At 39.3% G+C, this 22,146-nt stretch overlaps 1 protein-coding gene across 1 annotated transcript in view; it reads left to right on the top strand.

The window, feature by feature from the left end:
- The window catches only part of DNTT (DNA nucleotidylexotransferase), a 148,769-nt gene that overhangs the window by 112,686 nt on the left and 13,937 nt on the right, over positions 1-22,146 (top strand). Inside the window, exon 10 of the mRNA XM_030569632.1 lies at positions 2,864-2,947. Coding sequence (XP_030425492.1) covers positions 2,864-2,947 — 84 coding nt within the window. The remainder of the gene's footprint in view (positions 1-2,863; positions 2,948-22,146) is intronic.

Here is a 22,146-nt window from a genome sequence, read left to right as displayed (position 1 = left end):
CACTGCTCTCCATCCCCTCCCCATCTCTGAGAGGTCCCTGGCCTCCTTCCCCTGACACACCTCTTACAGCAGGCCAATAGTGGGGATGCACTAGTACAGGAGCCAACTGCAGTACACTTGTATCAGCAAAGAGTTCCCCTCTGACAGATGAATTCTGTGCTGGGCTTTTGTGGCCCCATTATGGCTTCTATGGATGGCAGCAGTGAAAAAGGGCTGTAACACAGAAGGCAATCTTCATATCATCTCAATTTTACTTCTGTAGCTGTGTCCATGCAGGAAGTGCTAAGCAGGATTAAGGGTGTTCAGGAATTCTATAGTGAGATGTGCTGTGCTAACTTCTGTCTGGTAGAAATTCAGTGAGACAGAATTTTACCATCGAAAATACCTACTTTTCCCTTCCATGGTCAACATTTTAAACTCAAAAGCCTATTTTGCTCCTATGTAAAACATAAAAAGAAATTCAGTTGTTTATTAAAGAAAGAGAAGATTGACTGTTGGATTCCCCTTTAATTAACCATTTTACAAACTTTTTCAGAAAAGGCAATTGAAACATCAAATTATTTCTCTTGCTCACTTGTAAATCCTATTTCTAATCTCCTAACCTCCTGTAGCCAGTCCTTGAGATCTTAAATTAACCCTCTGTTTTGGGTTTATAGTTTGTATTTCATAGTTTCATAGATTCCAGGGCTGGAAGGAACCAGTGGGATTAAATAGTCTGGCCTTGAGTATAACACAGGCCATAGAACTTCCCCAAAATAATTCCTAGAGCAGACCTTAAAACCTTGATTTAAAAATTGTCAGTGATGGAGAATCCACCATGCCTCTTGGTAAATTGTTCCAGTGGTTAATTACCCTCACTGTTAAAAATGTATGCATCATTTCCAGTCTGAATTTGTCTAGCTTCAGCTTCTAGCCATTGGATCATGTTATACCTTTCTCTACTCAACTGAAAAGCTCATTATTAAGTATTTATCCCCCATGTAAATACTTATAGACTGTAATCAAGTGACCCCTTAACCTTGTCTTTCTGAACTTGTCAGGTCCTGCAGACTCAGACACCCTCCCATTCTGGGAGTATTTGCAATGTGGGAAGGGTCTCTTTGCCTTCCCTCCCCAGGGATCATGCTCCTACACCACATTGCACCAAATGTGTGTGTCATGGTATAATTCCCCACTTAGCGTCCAAAAGATGGGGTACCAGCATGAATTCCTCTAAGCTCAATTACCAGCTTAGTACTTGTAGTGCTGCCACCAACCAGGAATTCCAGTGCCTGGTACACTCCAGTCCCCCCAAAACCTTGCCTGGGGACCCCCAAGACCCAGTCCCTCTGGATCTTAACACAAGGAAAGTAAACCCTTTCCCTCACCATTGCCTCTCCCAGGCTTCCCCTCCCTGGGTTACCCTGGAAGATCACTGTGATTCAAACTCCTTGAATCTTAAAACAGAGAGGAAAAGTCACCTTCCCCCATCCTTCTCTCTCCCCCTCCCATACTCTCCCTGAGAGAGAAAGTAATCCTAACACAGAGAGAAAATTAACCTTTCTCTTCCCCTTCCCTCCTTTCTCCCCACCAATTCCCTGGTGAATCCAGACCCAGTCCCCTGGGGTCTCACCAGAATAAAAAAACAATCAGGTTCTTAAACAAGAAAAGCTTTTAATTAAAGAGAGAAAAAAAACAGTAAAAATTATTTTTGTAAATTTAAGATGGAATATGTTACAGGGTCTTGCAGCTATAGACACTGGGAATACCCTCCCAGCCTAAGTATACAAGTACAAATTAAAATCCTTTCAGCAAAATACAAATCTGAACTCCTTCCAGCCAAATACACATTTGCAAATAAAGAAAACAAACATAAGTCTAACTCGCCTTATCTACCTAGTACTCACTATTCTGAACATATAAGAGACTGTATCAAAGAGATTGGAGAGAAACCTGGTTGCATGTCTGGTCCCTCTGAGCCCCCAGAGTGAACAAGGACCAAAAATTAACAGCACACACAAAAACTTCCCTCCCTCAAGATTTGAAAGTATCCTGTCCCCTGATTGGTCCTCTGGTCAGGTGACAGCCAGGCTCACTGAACTTGTTAACCCTTTACAGGCAAAAGAGACATGAAGTACTCCTGTTCTATTAACCCTTAACTATCTGTTTATGACAGTGTGCCTTTGTCAATCACCATAAATGACCTTAGGCAGGTACCCAGTGCTCTCTAAATGTGTCTGCACCACTGAAAAAGCCTAAAATAATCAAGCCTTTCTTGATTTAGAAAAATGGGTTAATTAGCAAGCAAACAGTGGGAGTCTAGTATATGCTTAATTTAAACTATTTCTTGTTACAATGCTATACCATTAGTAAGGCAGCTAGTATCAGGCAAAGCTAATATGTAGTATTGTGTGTCAAAATAATATCCTCGTGAGTGTTTGTTCATTATGGGACTACCATGAGACTTAAGTTAGATCCATTAAATGAAACAGGTAATGTACGAATGAATGCCAGTTCATATTTCTGCATGTTATATGTACAGTAATGTTGACCTGATAAACTTCCTGATAAACAGTGAGTAGGCTTTTTCATACACACACATTTTTAAAGTAGTTTTAAATTGATCTAACTTACCTGGTACTTCAATTGGTGAGAATATAAATTTTTGTGCAGCCTCTGAAAACATTCAATTTATGAAGGTCTTGTTTAGCTGTACTGAATTTGTCCAGAATATGTCTCTTAGCAGAAGATGTTTGTTAATCATGCCATTTTAAAATCCATTCATTTATCATTTGGATTGGTATTCTAACACTTATGCATATTAAGCAGCAAAGTGAGTACTCAATTTGGTTTGGTATAGTAATGTAACTTGTGTATTGTACAGCAATTTGAGCGTGACTTACGAAGATATGCCACTCATGAAAGGAAAATGATGTTGGATAACCATGCCTTATATGATAAGACAAAGGTACTGTTTACTCTTTGAAATGAAGCTACCGTGTCATAATTTATAAGGATGTATTTTCAGTTTGTTACCCAAGTGCAGTGTATTCAGCTTGCCGATATCCATTATTTGAAGAATAAATCCCCTTTCCACAGAATCGTTTTTCACATTCATTGCCAGTGAAACATAAATTTTCCTTGACTATGGCCAAATTGTGCATGGCTCAGTTCAAGATTTTGAGATATTCAAAGGTGGTTTTAAGCACATTTGCAATTTTCTGATCCTGGGCCGCTCTCCTGTCACAAGTTAGAGCAGCCTTAAAGCTGCTTTAACTTGCACAGGCTTCTCAATGCCGCCAAAAGCACATACACTAGCTAAGGATCACAGTGGAGGCCTCCAACCATATGTCCTCTTCCCTGCTATGTCCCCTTATGCAGATCAAAGTGGAAGTCTGGAGCCAAAGTCACTATCATAGCTGCTTTACTTCAGTAGAGGAGCTCTCAGGTACAGTGCCACTTTCCAGCAGTGCTGTGACACAAAGCAGACACAGCGTAGACTAGAATCAAAATAATTTCTTCTGATTGTTATGCATGTAGCATGTGGGGGGGATAGAGAGGGTGGAAGGGCCATAGAGAGTCAAGCTAATAATGAATCTCTATTTTTATTATCAAACAAACAAAATCCCTTTCTTTGAAAATACTTGCCTATGATAATTTGTTTAAAGCTCTTCATACACTATAGCAAATATACTGTGATTTCTAATTAAACACAAGAGAGCTTAGAAGAGACTGAGAGCATTTGAATCATTTTTGTTTTAAAAGGCAGTATTTTCCCACTCTATTCTGCATACTGTTTGAGATCGCTGTTTTATTCTTTTTATATTAATATTCATGAACACTTTGGCACTGGAGGTTTTATTGTGGCCCATTGCCTGAAATGTGATGCATGTCAGAGAATCCTATTTTTCAATATCAAGGAGTTATGTCAGGGGAGAACCCTGGATACTTTAATATATTTCCAAAGAGACTTTGACAGGAAAAGGCAGCATTAACACATAGGTCATGAATCAATTACATAGCTTTGCAGATGGGAACAAAAAGTAGAGATATTTCCTCTGGGGACTCATTACAAAATTACACTGTGAAATTATTCCTCAGCCTTGATTTTTCAAGTGTATGCATGTACATAGTCTATGAATCATTGTATATGTCGATTGGGAGATATCGTACAATTTTAAAATTACTGTATTTTTTGAGTTCTGCAATTGGGGGGCGGGAGCATTTCATTAATCTTTCATGGATGTGAGAAATTCCCAAACTGAAAAACGAGAATTCCATACAACTTTACTGAAAACCCTCCTCTATAGGATTAGGGAAAAAAAGGCTATGGAAGGGAAAAGGATTTTAAAATGGTAGCCTAGGAAGAAGATGAGCAAATATTCAAATTCCCCAATTAAACCATCTATAGGGACAGATCCTAAATGGTTGTAAATGGATTTAACTTCATTGACTTCTATACTCCACTTTGATTTCTGGAGCTATAGTGATTTTCACTAGTGGAGAATTGAGCCTACACTGTTGAGGTTCCATTCTCAGCCTCAGGGAAGCAAGAGTTTCTGTGGCGCACAACCAGGGAGGACAAGATGTAACATATGCTCAAAGTCTTACAATATATATATGGTTGCTGCATCAGTTACAAATTGTACACACAGTTATAAACTGGGCCGATAACATCCTAAGTGTAAAACTACAGATTTACAAATCCTTCCTCTGTATTTTGATACAGTGTGTATGGTGGATTAGTAAATTCGTGCTTGGTAGCACATCCATTTTGATCATGTTTTAACTTAGTTTCATTTACTTATATAAATCACAGCTCAGGTTACCTACTCCATATCTCATTCTTCAGAAAAGTTTAGGCTGAAATGAAATTGGTAAAATGTAGTATTGTTGGACTTTTGCATTCTGCAGTAAAATGGATCATTATGGCACTGGCAATGCTCTGCTTACTTAAAACCACTCCTACAGACTGGGGTGCGCCAGTTGTAAAGTCCTATACGCCTATGACTGATGCCTTTTCTGCTTATTTTCTCTTTGCAATCATAGCTGCACCTTTAACCTTAACTTTCTTGTTAAATTGTAGATGCTTATCCATATACCTTTTAGACATCTTCAGTGACTGCTGTCTGTCTGTACTGATCTGGGAAACTCGTAACTTTATCTCATGTTCCTATCGCTTAATGTCTCTATGGGTATGTCTACAGTGGAACTGAAGGTGTAATTTCCAGTGCAGGTAGACATACCTGTGCTAGTTCTTATTGAGCTAATGTGCTAAAGATAGCCGTGTAGTTGAGGCTACATGGGTAGCAAGACAGGCCATCCACGCAGAGTACAATCCCATCTGAAATCTTACATATGTACCTTGTCAATGAACCTTTATGTTTAAGTGGCAATGAATATGAAAGTAGTTGTTGTAGCTGTGATTTTTTTCAAATAATGAGCATCTGCAAGCCCCCTTCTGACTGAGTGTGGCATTGCAGGAGCTCCCTGCCTCATCTTCCCCTTCACTTGGGTTTCGTCTCTTCTGGAGTTTCACACGCTCAACCCTACAGCTGCGATGCTTTAGTGGTAACAAAAGTCCAAATAAAACCAAAAATGTTTTTGCTGCACTTCAGCTCAACATTTGGGCTCAGTTCCCAATCCCTTCTGGATTATTTTTCAGTCTATCTGTGGCTCTGGGATAGAGCCCTAACTTCTGGGCTCCTTCTCTGGAGTGCCTTCTCAATCTCCTGCAGATCTTGCTCAGGGTCCTCCACAGAACCATGATGATCAGAGCCAGTTTGTGGAGGAGAAGTAGATAATCTGACACAGGTGTGGCTGAGCGCCAGGAGCAGCGCCAGGGTTTCTGACGCCCTAGGCGGACAGCCATTTCGCCACCCCCCGCAGGTCCGGTGGACCTACAGCAGTCATGCCGGCGGATGGTCCGCTGCTGGAAAGGCTCCGGTGGAGCTGCAGCAGTGATGCTGGCAACCGGTCCGCTGATCTAAAGGCTCTGGTGGACCTGCCGCAGGCATGACTGCGGTAGGTCCACCGGAGCCTTTCCAGCCGCGGGCTGTCCACTGGCATGACTGCGGTAGGTCCACCGGACCCGCATACCACCCAACCCAACAAAATAGCGCCCCCCAAAAATTCTGGCGCCCTAGGCCATTGCCTAGGTCGCCTAAATGGTAGTGCCAGCCCTGCTGAGCACAACAATCATGAACGGGCAAGCCAAGATGTGATCGGGCAGGTAGGCTGTCCTGCTGCCTGTCAAGCTGTGGCTACAGTGCTATTTTTAGTGCATTAGCCAGTGGTGTTGGAACAAATTGTATAGTGGGGGTGCTGAAAGCCATTAAACAAAACTGTAAACCCTGTGTATGATGGAAACCACTTCAAGCCAGAGGGTGCTGCCACACCCCCACCACCCTTAGTTCCAGCACCCTGGGTGTTAGCTCAATCAGAGATAGTTCAGGGATGTCTGCCTGAGCTGGAAATCACACTTCTAGCGCCACTGTCGACATACCCAAAGAAATGCTTCTCTTGGGAAAAAGGTCCATCCCCCAAAACAGCTCCATCTTCTCTCTCTGCTGGAATCATAACTCCTTTGCCTCTGTCTATAACTCTAGCATTATCTGTAACACTCAATTCTTTCTCCTCCTCATATATTTCGTGTCTTCAGATCTCCACCTCCTTGTTTATCTCTTGTCTCGGTCATCTTAACAATACTGCTTTGGCTTGGTAATTCTCATCCATGCCTTCATTTCCCATCACCTTGACTTCTGCATCTCAAAGGCTCAGTTCAGTGGGCTCCAGCATGAGCACAAGGCTGCTGTCCACCTTCTCATATATAGTAATACCACTGCTGAGTGTTGATTGGCTGGAGTTTAGTGGGAGCAAGGTTCAGGAGCTATAATGCTTACCTTAGCTTTGGAAGAATTGGTCTGGCCTGGGTTTAGTTTAGCTAGAGGACTGCTCCAGTTTTGGAAGACTTAGTCAGCCTGGGATTAAAGTTCACCTAGAAGCCTGGTCTAAACAAGGGTCTATTCTATCCTTGAAAGACTGATTGAGCAGAGAGACATACCAGCCTAAAGATTTTGTTGAATCTGGACAAAGTCTTGTTCTAACTCTGGGAGCATTTACATTAGCTGGGAGCTACATTATTATGAAGTTGCTATAGGAACTTTTTATAACTTACTTCAGTTTTGCTAGGACCTAAAAGTAAAAGTATATTTTTCTTATATATTTAATGTTCCAGAGTTTTTTCCTGTCCCTTTTCTCTTTTACGGTAGCTGGGTCTAAAATCCACGATTCACACTTGTCAGACTATTGTGTGATATAATGCTACCCCACTAACTCCCCATTCATTTTAAGAGCCAATTTAAAGCCTCCTTACTATGTTTTAAACCAGTTCAAGGACTTGTTTCGCCCTACTTCTGCTTCCTCCACTCAGTAGCTTCCTCTGTGTGCTGCCTCATCATGTGATCATTGGGGTGCAAGGGCCTTCCCCATTGTTTCTACTCTTGGCTGACGTGTATGATTGTTTTAGATGATGACACATTTCTGTTATTAGTATAATCTGATATATATTTGTACTAATGGCTGTGGCTACAGCTAGAGGTGTGATTTCCCCTGCTCATATACACATGCTTGCAGTAGCTTAATGAGGGCTAGCATGCGTATAAATAGCAGTTTAGCACAGTAGCATGTGTAGCACCAGTGGAGGCATGGCTAAGTGGGCCAAGTATAAACCCACCTAATGCTAGTGGATAAGTACTTGGTATGTCTCAGCCGTCCCTCTGCTGCCCCTACTGGTGTTACCACAGCTACAGTGCTATTTGTATTCAGGCTAGCTCTCATCGAGCTATGGCAAGTAGGTGTACATGAGCAGGGGAATCACATGCATAACTTGCAGTGTGGAAATAGTCTGTGTATGTATGTGGCCATAGATAGTTACTTTACCTGTAGGCAATCCTGGCACATGTTTTCATTCTTATGTGAAGGAAATATAGTATAGATAATCTTAAGTATTTACAGAAAAGCTCATACATTTAGGCACAATCAACAATAAAATTTGTGCAAAGGGTGCTCTTCTGCTTAAAAAAAAAAGGATGTCATGTGTACTACTTTTTTCAGCCCTAAGGACTATGTCATAAACTTTGGAAACATCCCCAGAAATGCGCAGCAAAACAACTTACAACCTCATGTCCATATGTGGAAGGTTTTGTGGATAATGCTTCTATACTGGCAGTGGTCAGCAAAGAGAACAGCTGTTGACGTGTGGGGAGGGCTTTCATATGCAGACTGGCAAAATCTCTGGAGATCAACTTTACTTGCTTCTGCTTTCATTCTGCTCTAAATTCATCATTGCTCTGTACATGTTTCTGATGTCTGATCAATTTGTAAGTGGGCACAATGCCATGCTGACAGATTGGGATGAGTAGGCAATCAAAAGATCATGCATGTGCGTCAGGTGTGTGGCACTGCAGGCAGCAATCCCAGGTGGGAACAGTCAAATCACTGTTAGGGTTCATCTTAATTAACTGTAATTCATAGGATGTGCCACCAGTCTTCTGATCAATCTCTAGATTGGATTAACTCTTAAAAAGAGCAGCATAAAGAGGAAAGAAGATACATGACTTATAGAAAACTGTTTTGAGAAAGAATTTCCAGACAGCTCTAATAACTATATTTGAGATTCGGAGTTGCCCCCATGCTATAGTAATGGGGGGCCATGTACCTAACATGGATTGTCCCCCTACATTTTCTCCACTCTGGGTGTAATGTGCAATTACCTTCCAATGGTCTCTTCACTGTAAAGTTCAGTGGATGGAACCATATTCCATGTCCTTCTGTGGAGATAGGTGCTAGGAACAAATTGTGCCTATGGCCAGATTTATACCTTGTGTGCCCCTAAGCACAGAATCTTCCAGATTCCTTTCTCCACCTACAGCTGACCTTCATGTTTTCCATAAACAGTGAAACAAAAAGAAATATAAATCATAATTTAAATACAGTAGAACCTCAAAGATATGAACATCAGAGTTAAGGACTTCCCAATCAAGGGGACACCTTGTGGAACCAGAAGTCCTCAGTCAGGCAGCACTGCAGACAAAGAAACAGACAACCCCCACCCCAAATACTCTATTGCCCTGAGGTGGGTGTGCAGCCACAGGATGGAGGTAGGGTGGGGTCCTGAGGCTTCTAACCCTCAGGAGCACTGGAGCTCCGGGCTTTAGACGGAGAGGTCAGAGGAGTGCTGTGGCTTTGCTCCCAGTTTCAGCCCCAGTGAGGGGCACTGGTCTCAGCCCCAGCATTCCTCCATAGCTAAAGCCCCAAGCCCTTGCACTCCACCTCCACCCCTTTGTGCTGAAGCAGGGAGCGGAGCTGTGGGGATCCCCAAGCCCTAGTGCCCCCAGCAAGGCTGAAACTGGGAGTGGTGCTCTGGGGCTGAAGCCCCAACCCCAGTGCTTCCCCACCAGGTCTACCCTGAGCTCCAGTGCTCCACAAGGCAGAAGCCCTGAGCCCCGCATCTGGGGCCCTGGCTCCCTGACCCCAGCCCGGAACCCTGACCATCCTACTCCACCCTGCGGTGGCAGCCCCAGCTCCCCATGTGGCTGAAGTCTGTAACCTCTTCTTCAGAGTTACGGAACATTTTAGTTATGGACAGCCTCCATTCCCGAGGTGTCCTGAACTCTGAGGTTCTACTGTATTCATTTTTTAACTTTTAACCCACTTTTAACTTTTAGGTGCCCTCCTAGAATGCTGGTGCACCTAGGCACGTGCCTACTGTGCCTAATTGGAAATCCGGCCCTGATTGTACCCAACATCTAAAGCTGCAGAGGGATCCTTAGAAGTGTAACTGATGCCATTCCACTGCATAAGGTGTAGGATTTGGGGGACAGGAGTAATGCATCCACTGTACAGTGCATAGTCCAGCTCCACAAAGGCCACCTGTGTCGCAGTGGCTAAGGGGCATGTACCATTTGGGCAGGATGAGACTGAGGAATGGGGCAAGAAGATTCACTGCTGCATGGATTCTCCAACCCTTTCCTCCCTGGCTCATAGAGAAAGCACAATAGGGCTGGAATAACTTGTGTTGAACAGTTCCACTGATTCATTGTGATCTGGTTAGGGGAGAAGGATTCCTCCCCTCCACCCACAGTGATCCTCAGCGCCCAGCCAAGATCCTCAAGCTTGGTGCTGAGGACTGGATTCACCCTGTAGCATTTACATTTGGACTCAGATATTTCCCAGTATTGTCAAAATTACTTCTCTGACTATCTTCTATCATTCCATTCATTACTTTCTGCAATTAGATAAAGTGCAGTATAATACTGTAAATAATTAGAATTGCTTTTTTTGCTAAGAGAACAGATGGGATTTTTAATTTATAGTGTACAATAAACGGATTAAATTATCATCATATTAATGTTCCTGTAGCTAACATTGTAGAGGTTTTTTTCCAAGCTCAGAGCTGTTTTCAAAAGTCACTGAAGTAGAAAGCAGTTATTAGTTTTATGTCCTGTGAAAATTTAAGATGTGGAATAGCAACCTTAATGATTTCTATTGTTAAAGAAACATTGGGGGAAAATGACACACCATGCAGAGTACTGGATACGATTGATGACAGTTTTGTATTTAAAAACTATTGTGTGATTCTGAATTACATAAAATGTTATTAGTTTCTGAATAACAAGGAGGAGGTGTACATAACTACCACAAATAGCAAATTCCTAAGATGTCCTGAGAACTCTTTCATGGGGTCCAATCTGATGAGATGCTGAATGCTAAGCATTTTCAGTGAGAACTATCTGCAGTAGGAGTGAGTTGCGGCTAAGTGGCAAACTAATATAAATATGAAAGAGGGGAATGTGGGCTTTTTTCTTCCAAATAGCCAAGTTAGTACATTTAGTAACTGCTATGAATATTGCACATGACTTTATTCATGAAATCCTCAATTAGAATGTATCCCTATTCAGGAAAGTGCTTAATTGCTTTCTTGAATAAGGCCTAAACAATCTTTTTTTTTTCTTCATTTTAGTCCTCTCCCTAAGAGTTTATGATAGAAACTGCAAACAGTTATGTGGTTGGTATAATCCACCTAAATAAAATACTTTCTATCTTACACTAGATTCAATGTTTCTCTACTCGGAGAAGTTGTAAAAACATGAGTGCCATGTGTGACCACTGCATTGTCAAATAGTAGTGACTGATGCACATTATTGGCCTAATCCTGCAAGTGAGCTCTTCTTAACTTTTGAGGGTGACTTTAATCAGCCTTGGAATTTGTGGAAAAGCTATTAAAATTATTATTTCCTCTTTAAGAATACAACTTAGAAGAGAAATAATAGCCTTGTAATAGCCGTGCATGCTAAAAGTTTGCACATAGAAAGCTGTAACATTTAATTTAACATTGTTGATGATTCCCAAACTGTCCATAATGATGGTTAAGGAATGGAGGTCTGGATACTGTTGTGTGCCTGCTATATTGTGTAGGGCAGTATTGTTGACTGCATAACTTTGTCCAACTGAATTTTTAAAATATTATATCTTAGTATTAAATCTTCATGCTTTTCAGTCTGGGTTTATGTAAAAGGCAAGAATGAAAAACACAGCATAGTAGATAGTAATAGTATGTTCCTGGCATGATATCTGATTAACCTCAATTTTTTTGCAGCTGGTGAACACGACAGAAGGCTGTCAGAAGCATTTCTAGTTACTTTCTTTCTGCTTTCTAAAGCCAAACAGTAGGGATCTATTATTGACCACCTGACCAGGACAATGATAGTGACAATGAAATGCTAAGGGAGATTAGAGAGGCTATCAAAATAAAGAACTCAGTAATAGTGGGGGATTTCAATTATCCCCGTATTGACTGTCACCTCAGGATGAAATGCAGAGACAAAATGACTGCTTCTTGGAGTAGCTGATACAGGAACCCACAAAGGGAGAGGCAATTCTCAGTTTAGTCCTGAGTGGAATGCAGGATCTGGTCCAAGAAGTAACTATAACAGGACCACTTGGAAATAGTGACCATAATATAATAACATTTCACATTCCTGTGGTGGGAAGAACACCTCAACAGCCCAACACTGTGTCATTTCATTTCAGAAAGGGGAACTATGAAAAAATGAGGAGGTTAGTTAAACAGAAATTAAAAGGTACGGTGACTAGTGAAATCCCTGCAAGCTGCATGGACACTTTTTAAAGATACCATAATAGAGGCCCAACTTAACTGTATACCCCAAATTAAAAAACACAGTAAAAAAACTAAAAAAGAGCCCCTGTGGCTTAACCACCATGTAGAAGAAACAGTGAGAGATAAAAAGGCATCTTTTAAGAAGTAGAAGTTAGATCCTAGTGAGGTAAATAGAAAGGAGCATAAACACTGCCAAATTAAGTGTAAAATGGTAATAAGAAATGTGAAAAAGGAGTCTGAAGAACAGCTAGCTAAAAACTCAAAAGGTAATAGCAAAATGTTTTTTAAGTACATCAGAAGCAGGAAGCCTGCTAAACAACCAGTGGGGCCCCTGGATGATTGAGATACAAAAGAAGCACTTAAAGCTGATAAAGTCATTGCAGAGAAACTAAATGAATTCTTTGCTTCAGTCTTCACAGCTGAGGACATTAGGGAGATTCCCAAACTTGAACTGTCCATTTCAGGTGACAGATATGAGGAATTGTCACAGATTGAAGTGTCACTAGAGGAGGTTTTGGAATTAATTGATAAACTTAACAGCAACAAGTCACCAAAACCAGATGGCATTCGCCCAAGAGTTCTGAAGAACTCAAATGTGAAATTGCGGAATGATTAACTATGGTTTGTAATCTGTCATTTAAATTGGCTTCTGTACCCAATGACTGGAAGACAGCTAATGTAACACCAATGTTTTTTTTTAAAAAAAAGGGCTCTACAGGTGATCCCGGCAATTACAGACCAATAAGTCTAACGCCAGTACAGGGCAAATTAGTTGAAACAATAGTAAAGAATAAAATTGTCAGACACATAGAAGAACATAAATTGTTGGGCAAAAGTCAACATGGTTTCTGTAAAGGGAAATAATGTCTTACAATCTATTAGAGTTCTTTGAAGGGGTCTACAAACATGTGGAGAAGGGGGATCCAGTGGACATAATGTACTTAGATTTCCGGAAAGCCTTTGACAAGGTCCCTCACTAAAGGCTCTTATGTACATTAAGTTGTCATGGGATAAGAGGGAAGATCCTTTCATGGACTGAGAACTGGTTAAAAGACAGAGAACAAAGGGTAGGAATAAATGGTACATTTTCAGAATGGAGAAGGATAACTAGTGGTGTTCCCCAAGGGTCTGTCCTAGGACCAATCCTATTCAAGGTATTCATAAATGATCTGGAGAAAGGGGTAAAAAGTGAGGTAGCAAAGTTTTGTAGATGATACTAAACTGCTCAAGACAGTTAAAACCAAAGCAGACTGTGAAGAACTTCAAAAAGATCTCACAAAACTAAGTGATTGGGCAACAAAATGGCAAATGAAATTTAATGTGGATAAATGTAAAATAATGCACATTGGAAAAAATAATCCCAACTATACACACAATATGATGGGGGCTAATTTAGCTACAACTAATCAGGAAAGAGATCTTGGAGTCATCGTGGATAGTTCTCTGAAGACGTCCACACAATGTGCGGCGGCAGTCAAAAAAGCAAACAGTATGTTAAGAATCATTAAAAAAGGGATACTGAATAAGACGGAGAATATTTTATTGCCCTTATAGAAATCCATGGTATGCCCACATCTTGAATACTGCATACAGATGTGGTCTCTTCATCCAAAAAAGATATACTTGCATTAGAAAAAGTTCAGAAAAGGGCAACTAAAATGATTAGGGGTTTGGAATGGGTCCCATATGAGGAGAGATTAAGAGGGCTAAGACTTTTCTGCTTGGAAAAGAGGAAACTAAGGAGAGGATATGATAGAGGTTTAGAACAAATAAAAGAAATTTCTTCTTCACACAGTCAACCTGTGGAACTCCTTGCCTGAGGAGGTTGTGAAGCTAGGACTATAACAGCATTTAAAAAAGAACTAGATAAATTCATGGAAGTTAAGTCCATTAATGGCTATTAGTCAGGATGGGTAAGGAATGGTGTTCCTAGCCTCTGTTTGTCAGAGGGTGGAGATGGATGGCAGGTGAGAGATCACTTGATCATTACTTATTAGGTTCACTCCCTCTGGGGCACCTAGCATTGGCCACTGTCGATAGACAGGATACTGGACTGGATGGACCTTTGGTCTGACCCAGTATGGCCATTCTTATGTTCAAATTCCCAGTGCAAATATTTCCCCTTTTCAGCTTTTCTCCTCCTGTATTTTTTTTTTCTTTCTGTCATGATTACTTGAGATGAAGTGGGTGAGAAGATATTTTTTCCTTCTGGGTTTATGTTTAGTAGGGTAAAATACTGTCCCATTTGAAGTCAATGGGAGTTTTGCCACTGATTTCAACTGGGCCAGGATTTCATCCCAAATCTCATCTTTCCTTTTTCAATATATCTGCCTGTCACTACATTTGGGGAAAATTAAGGAGACCTTTTGGAAGCTTCCAAGGGAGATGCAGTGTGTAACTTAGAGGACAGTTTAGCTCAGTGTTAGGAAAAGAATCACCCATCTGAATGATTTGGGAATATTGAGCAGGTTCTATAGTTATTGGAAAAAAAAGAGAGAGATTAAATTGATGCCATACTATCCCTGTATTTCTGGAAAACACAGGATACATTAGCTATACTTGTTCTTTGGCAAGATACCAAATAACCTTAATCATATGTATCATTGGAAAGAGCTCAGAAGAAAGATGTTAATGCTATTATATATTCATTTTATTACATAAATATCTACAGCATTCATATATGTGTGTTTAGCTATAATGTTATACAGCTATATTTTAAAGTCAGTTTTCTTGGTGCAGCATCTGAGAATGTTTATTTCATGTCATCTTTTATTATAGGGAATGTCTGCAGTAGTTTACTTGCAGAGTTAAACAGATTCTTTAAAAACTGGATGTTAGTCTTATGTTGGCAGATGCTATGTTAAAATTATGAGGATATAACAGGGAGACAGTCAGCCTGGAGAACATCCTGATGAATTAAACATGCTACAGCTGCAAAGTTTGCTTTAGATTTTGCAATAATGACTGGATTAAAGATAAAGTAAACATAAAGATCCAGAGTTTATATTGATTTCCAATGTGATCAGTGTTGTTCACATAGTCATTGCTGCAATTGAACACTGAATCATTGTAAACAGATCCACATACTTTCATTTACTAAATGCTTCCAATTCTCTTATCTCTTTTGGAAAAATAGCAATTACACATGTGACTCTGGGGATTAGTTTTCTTTGCACCTGGTGTGTTTTAGAAATTAGGAACTAGAATAATCTGATTTTTTTTCCTGATAGATAAAAAAAGATCTTGCATTTTCTTCCATATAAGTGCCATTTAAATAATGTTCTCTTGTTATCTTAAATGTCTAGTAAATTACATGTGATGAGTCACATTTACAAAGCCAATTTGTAAATCCACTTACATACAAAACTAATCAAGTAATTGTGTAAACAGTATTTTAGGCATTTAGCCCTTTATAACAAACAACTGACTGCATGTCCAACACAAAATACAAATGTGCAACCTAACCTTGGTCTCCTTTGCTTGGTGTGTTTTCTGAATAGCACAATGACTCCTGGGTTATACTGAAAGGAAATGGCTTTCAAGTTGTGCAAATATCTGCTCATCCCAAACATTTTGACTATTTTTCTTTACTAATGCCAACTTCTAGTGCTAATTTTGTGGTACCTCTCTTCAATTATTACTTGGTAATTTGTATGATTACTTAAATGTATAATAATATAAACCGAGCAGAGCTATACTGCATAAAATCCAGAGCTCCACGTACCTTTCTGCTGTTAGTCATTCAGATGAGAGTTTATTAAAGCAAACAGAATAGGTCAGCCTAACAGTATTTGACAAAGCAGGGCTACTGTAAATATTATGTTCTTCAGGCAAAACAAGAATAAAATTAAATTGAAAGACCAGCTAATCCTTAATAATAAATTTCAGTGCCTTTGTGACAAAGAATAGATTGTCAGAGAAATATATGGGGATGTAAGTGCGCAAGTCCTGATATTTTTAATGGAAATTATATTCCTCCTGTATAACAGTTCTTTATTGAACATGCTAAAACTTATCCGTGGGTGTTCGCTGGGAATCTGAAATTTCCCCTTCCCCTTAGTATGCCCACAAATAAAACTTTAAAAAGTTCTCCTCCTCCTCCTGGTGCTAATTCATAATTGGCTTTCTGCACTTGTCATACAGGGTTTTTAATTATGAAAGCACTGAGAGGTGGACATTAATTTTTGTTCCTTATGTTAAAACTAGCCTTATATATTGCATCAATATTTTGATTTTATGCAGGATTTTTTTTATTTAATACATAACACTTGATTGTTTTCAAACAAAATGTCGTGCACATTCTATGGATAGTATGAATTTACTCTTGATATATTATTTTTCAAAATGTTAAATGCCAAGAGTGTTCAACAATGTTTTAAACTGGTGTTCAGTGTTTATTCCTCCTTCACTACAAGTACATACAATAGTATTATATGTAGGCACAAATAATATGTACCGTGTGCACACATATGAAGGGGAGGAGAGCTGATACCTTAGGCCTGCAGATGTTTTGTTAATCTGGGTTTTAAGATACAGTAACAGGACAAGTACCTGGTACGTTCCAATATTAGCATAATTAATCTATTTTACACAGTGAAACTACTTCCTGTGATTATTCAGAGATATAATACTAACAAATCTGTTACTATAGCCCTGGACAAAAACTTTCAGATGTAGTATTTCTGATTAAGAATAGAGGACATATCCAACTGTAGAATGAAATGAGAATTTATCATACTGGCGTCTCTGACTTTCAAAATTTATTCATGCCTAGAATTATAAGAATAACTTCCACTGCAGTATTTTGCATCAATACCATTACGCATGATTTTGCCTGTGGGCATTGAGTCAATGGGTAATGCTTGCAATACTGCTTTTTCAATCATGGTTTGTTATAATGTCATTTCAAAGAGTCATTTTTCCCCTCTGAATTATTTGTCATCTTATTTGTACCTAGATTAGAAATAGATTGGTTCTTATTTAAGCAGGCACAGTGATATGAATATTACTACAAAAATATCAGTTAAACATGAAATTTACATTCCTAGCATAACATAATGTCAAAGGCACTTCTAATGATTTGCCAATGAAAGTTGTTATGATATTATCAAAGAGAATGCACAGCACATGCACAGTGCTGTGGGATATTACTATTGCACTTAAGGAAATACTTCACATGACACAATTAGTACTGTGATAGTCTATAATTATCATGGAATTGTACTCATGAGGGCCTCATTATTCATAAAGGTATGCAAGATTCAGAATTAAAGATGTTTCTTAATGGAAATTCCCATTTAATAATTGTTTAGGGCCTGATCTTGGCACATTTTTCTCATCAAGTAATATCTTACTGTGAAGTGGAGTATGGTATTGTACTACTCAGGGTGAGTAAGGGTGGCAAACTCAGGTCCTTAGTAGGACTGGCCAGGAAACCAGAATTAATGTTTCATAAAACATTTTGAGCTTTCAATATTTGTTTTCATTCCAGGGCAGGACAAAATTGACACCTTCTGAAATTTTCATGAAAAAATGAGAGGGCAAGATAAATATTTCAGAACAGTTTAATAGTCCAGCGGTTAGAGCACTCGCCTGGGATGTGGGAAACCTGCTCTGCTCTTCCTAATACAAACCAAGGACTTAAAGCAGAGTTCCCAGAACCTGGGTGAGTGCCCTAGCCACTGGGCTATTGGCTGTTCTGGGGTTTTGACCAGCTCGTCCATCCTGGACCTGAAAAACCTTCCTAACTAAAGTTTTTCAGAAAACTGTGTTTCTGTGAAAAGATTTGTTTCAGACAAATCCACATTTTTTGATAAATATATATATATGAAAAGTTCCTAACCAACTCTAGTTCTTAGAGAGGTTTGCTTTTCATTTTATTAATTCCAAGTTTTTCTACCATGGGAGATAATTGTTGCATAAAATTAACTGATATTTACTATGAATGTCAGCATTGTGTCTAATTTTCAATTATAATCATTTTACTGAGCTTTATTTTTAATTCCTAGGGTTTTTTTTTCTGGTATTGCCAACATAGCTACAGTTTTATAAAGGAATGAGTCATTTAGTTTGCTGAAGAAGGTTCTGATTATGAAGGTATTTGTTACAGTCACACCTGAAGAGGAGGATTTAGCCAATTGTTACAAAGCTTTAACCACCATTTTAGAAAAACAATAATGACTTGCAGAAAGTGCTGTTAAAACTTGCACTTCATGGAAAGTTGAAAGGCACTTTTCTGTAATTGCTTTACATAATTTTATGTCATTTGCAACTAGAGTAAAACTGTGTCAAACTTAACTTTGTTGGAGCTCTGACTTGATTGTTTTCTACCACAAAACTACAATATCTTAAAAGTAAAAGGAGAGATGGTAGCTGGTTACATGAGTCATGTTTCCAAAGTTTAACCTTCAACTCTAAGGATATCTGAACAGTAGAACTAGAGGAGATCTCACATCCATCGTCTGGAAGAAAATGGATTCATAGACATGAAGGAACTTTGTAGGTCATCATGACCAACCATATATTTCTATGACCAAAACCTGCCATAGAAGTCAGTGGGAATGTTATCTGATTTTGGATGGTAGGATTACACCCCTTTTCAGTATATTATTATTTAAGGTTTGTACCTAGCACCTTAACATAAAATGAAATCCTAGTCTCTGCCTCAAAGAGCATTATAGTCTAGGGTTCAAGTTATGCCTGATCGGCTCTGGTTTAAGTAGAAGGCAGCATGAAGCTGCATATCCAGGGAAGCAGTGGAAAGAGCTCTTTGGTTATACATGAGGGAGCCATAAACAAATGTTCTTCATAATACCATCAGGAAATGTATCCTTATTCTTACCCAAATGTACTGTCCTTCGGATTAGGAAAATATAAATTTGCTGAGATGCATGTTTGATCAACACAGTCTTCCCCTTCTTGATATCATTTACTTTCTAGTATTTTACAGTTTTCATACAGTGCTCTCATGTGGTTTCTTTAAGCTATGTAGGTTAGAACCTTCAGAGCTATTGCACAGTTGCAGTTCATGGCTTAGTTAACAATTCACAGGTGTCAGCAAGGGCACTGTTTGGTCTGCAGGATATTACTGGTGATGACATGCAAGAAGCAAAACTCAGCTTGACTTTTGGATCCCAGAATGACTTTGTAGGGATGTATGCGGTGTTGCTGTAACTGTGTTGGTCCCAGGATAATAGAGAGATGAGGTGAGGTAATGTCTTTTATTGGACCAACTTCTGTGGAGATAGAGACTAGTGTTGGGGCTTACACAGAGCTCTGCTTCAGGTCTGGGAAGTAAGCAAAAAAAAGTTTTGTGAAGTGAGCATATTGGAGCTGGAAGAGATTGAGACACGATAAATTTACAACCCCACAATGCTATTTTTACAGAGTCACCTTGCAGAGTTGAACCATGCATATAACCCTTTCTTCTAGGGCTAATGAACCCAGTCAGATAGAATCAATGAAGAGTCCGGTGGCACCTTAAAGACTGGACTTTATGGATACAGACTAACACGGCTACCCCTTTGATACTTGACAATCAGATAGAATGTGCATATTGTGTCCAATCTATAACAGAACCCTTCCTGGGATGTGAAGAAATTTCTTCCACTTCCCTCTCCATCATTTCTTGTGTGCACCCCTTCATTTCTTGATTTCATCTGGAAGCCGAGGTAGATATGCTAAAATACTCTGAATGTCCAGCTTCATGAGATTCTAGTCTGGTCTTATAGATAGCTGAGCCAAGGAGTTGGGAAGCATCTAACTGAACCTCTAAACCTTCTGAAATTAGGCTATCTTCTCTACCTTCTTTAGTCTTACCTTCCCAGCTCATTATCTGTGTTTCACTTGCTTGTGAAATGACATAGCAACACACTAGAGGCCAATAATTGTCCCCAGTAAAATAAAATCCACTATATATAGAAAAAATACTACTTCTTTATGATTGCTTTACTGGGCTGTGTCTATGGGTGTATAGTTACATATAGTTTACTTTTTTTGCCACAGCTGTGTACTATGAGTTTATATTTAATCTGTCCCCCAGTATTGCCCTCTTCAGTCCAAATTTTTTCCTATTGTATTCTCTTACTAACATTCTCCCGTTTTGAACTTTTTATTAATGTTATTCTTTCGTAAGTGCTTTTTTTGGTGATGGTGGGGGACCCCAGTTCCCCAGGCTCCTAAGTCTAGGATAAGTTTAATTGAAATCGATATTGAACAAGAAAATAATCATTTCAAAGTGCTATTTTGAAACTCATAAAACTTGAATGTCAATAAATGGAATGTCCAATTATTTGTGCCGTGAACTTTGGTTAATGTTTTATCACTCGGTCCATATAGCCTGATTGCCTCTGTTCCAAGTGACCCTTCTCTGGGAATGGGAAGTGTGTGCAGCAGATATTGAACATATGTTCTCTTCACCCTTCCTTTTCTCTCTCAGGTACTCCTTCAGAGTCAATCTGTTTGACAGTAGTGCTTGCCTCCTCATATCTAAAACCTCCTAGTCAGCTCTATGCTTTGGTCTGGCTTGGAACATTACCTTTTTTTGAAGGAACACTGTTCTTGCCAGAGGTTGACTTTTCTGTCACCTCAGTGTTTAATGGTTTTCATGCTTGCTCTTGGTTGGGAGCCTAATGGGGGATTGTGATGCAGAACAGGCCTCTGAGGTGAACAGCAGAAGTCTGCTTACAGGCTTTCAGGAGTCTTATTTGCTAGGGTTCACAAAAAGGCCATGCAGTTCACTGCAGTCTAAAGAAAAAGGCTTTCACATTTTCCCTAGTTAATTGACTTTTAATTATTTTGCAATGACAAAACATGGGTGGCAGTGTAATTTTTGGCTTCCCTTTGACAAGTGTTTACAAGGACTACAGCAATCTGTGATTATATCATGTCATATAGTTGTAACAGTTTGCTGTTATCTGCATCTCTTCTGGGAATTTTTTCACCACTCAACACAATGGCAAGTATTGATACCTTATCTCGTGGGTCATTTTTTTCTTTTTTGCTGTAATTTTTTAGGCTGACCAAGTTTGTATGACTAGAAAAGCAGCCTGATTGTATTTTCTTTAAAAAATTGGAACAGGAATTAAAAAATATTCATATATAGTTTAAAGCAAGAAATGTTGAAAATATCATTTTTTTTATTCAGTTGTTCCAAGCGAGGGATAATCAGCAGGCAGATCGTGGGCCAAATCCGGACCACCAGATGCTTTTGAATGGACCACAAAATCTTTTTATTTACTACTTGCTGTTTTGTTTTTATTTTCTTCCCTGGAGTCTGGACCTTGACTATGCCTTGACCAAGAAATTTGGACCTTGGCAAAAAAAAATAATTTACTACCCCATATCTACAGTTTTGTAAAGCCAAATGCATGTACAAACTTCTTATTTTCTTGTCCGATCTCCCCTTATATACCCCTTGTTACAGTGTTGTCTATGGTAGGCAACTAAATTATTATAACAGTTCCATTCTCACTGTTGTTCTTGAAGCTATCCTTCATTGTGCTCCATTTGTGATTCTTTCTCCAAAAAGAAAGACACGGAAATCAAGATATTTTGCCTTCCAGTTCCCAAAACATAACTTCTACATGAGAGAGCATTTTTCACTGCTCTGTGGCATATTGTTTTTACTGTACTCTATTTCTCTCTGTCTAGTGGATTTGTATATTGTCAATCCTGGGAACATTCATTTGGCTCTCAAAATATGAAATAACTGGAATTGCATTAGTATAACTGGTGTGCGTGCACACACACACATAATAGGTTTGTACCCAAGAACTGTTTCTAATTTCTGGTAGGCAAAAATCCTCGCAACAAAATGTAACCCTCAAATGATTTTTCCCCCTACAAAGGGGGCCAAAAGGATGCTGGTTTAATTTTATATGTGAAACTTTTCACCCAACTTTGTTAACTGCTAAGATAATTGAAAAGTGTCTGTTTCTTGGTCTGTTTTTAACTTTTACCCTCCAGCAAATCTCATCTGTGTTTTT

The sequence above is a fragment of the Gopherus evgoodei genome, chromosome 7, assembly GCF_007399415.2.
Source record: "Gopherus evgoodei ecotype Sinaloan lineage chromosome 7, rGopEvg1_v1.p, whole genome shotgun sequence".
Classification (NCBI taxonomy): Eukaryota; Metazoa; Chordata; order Testudines; family Testudinidae; genus Gopherus; species Gopherus evgoodei.
This window is presented reverse-complemented; position numbering and strand designations above follow the sequence as displayed.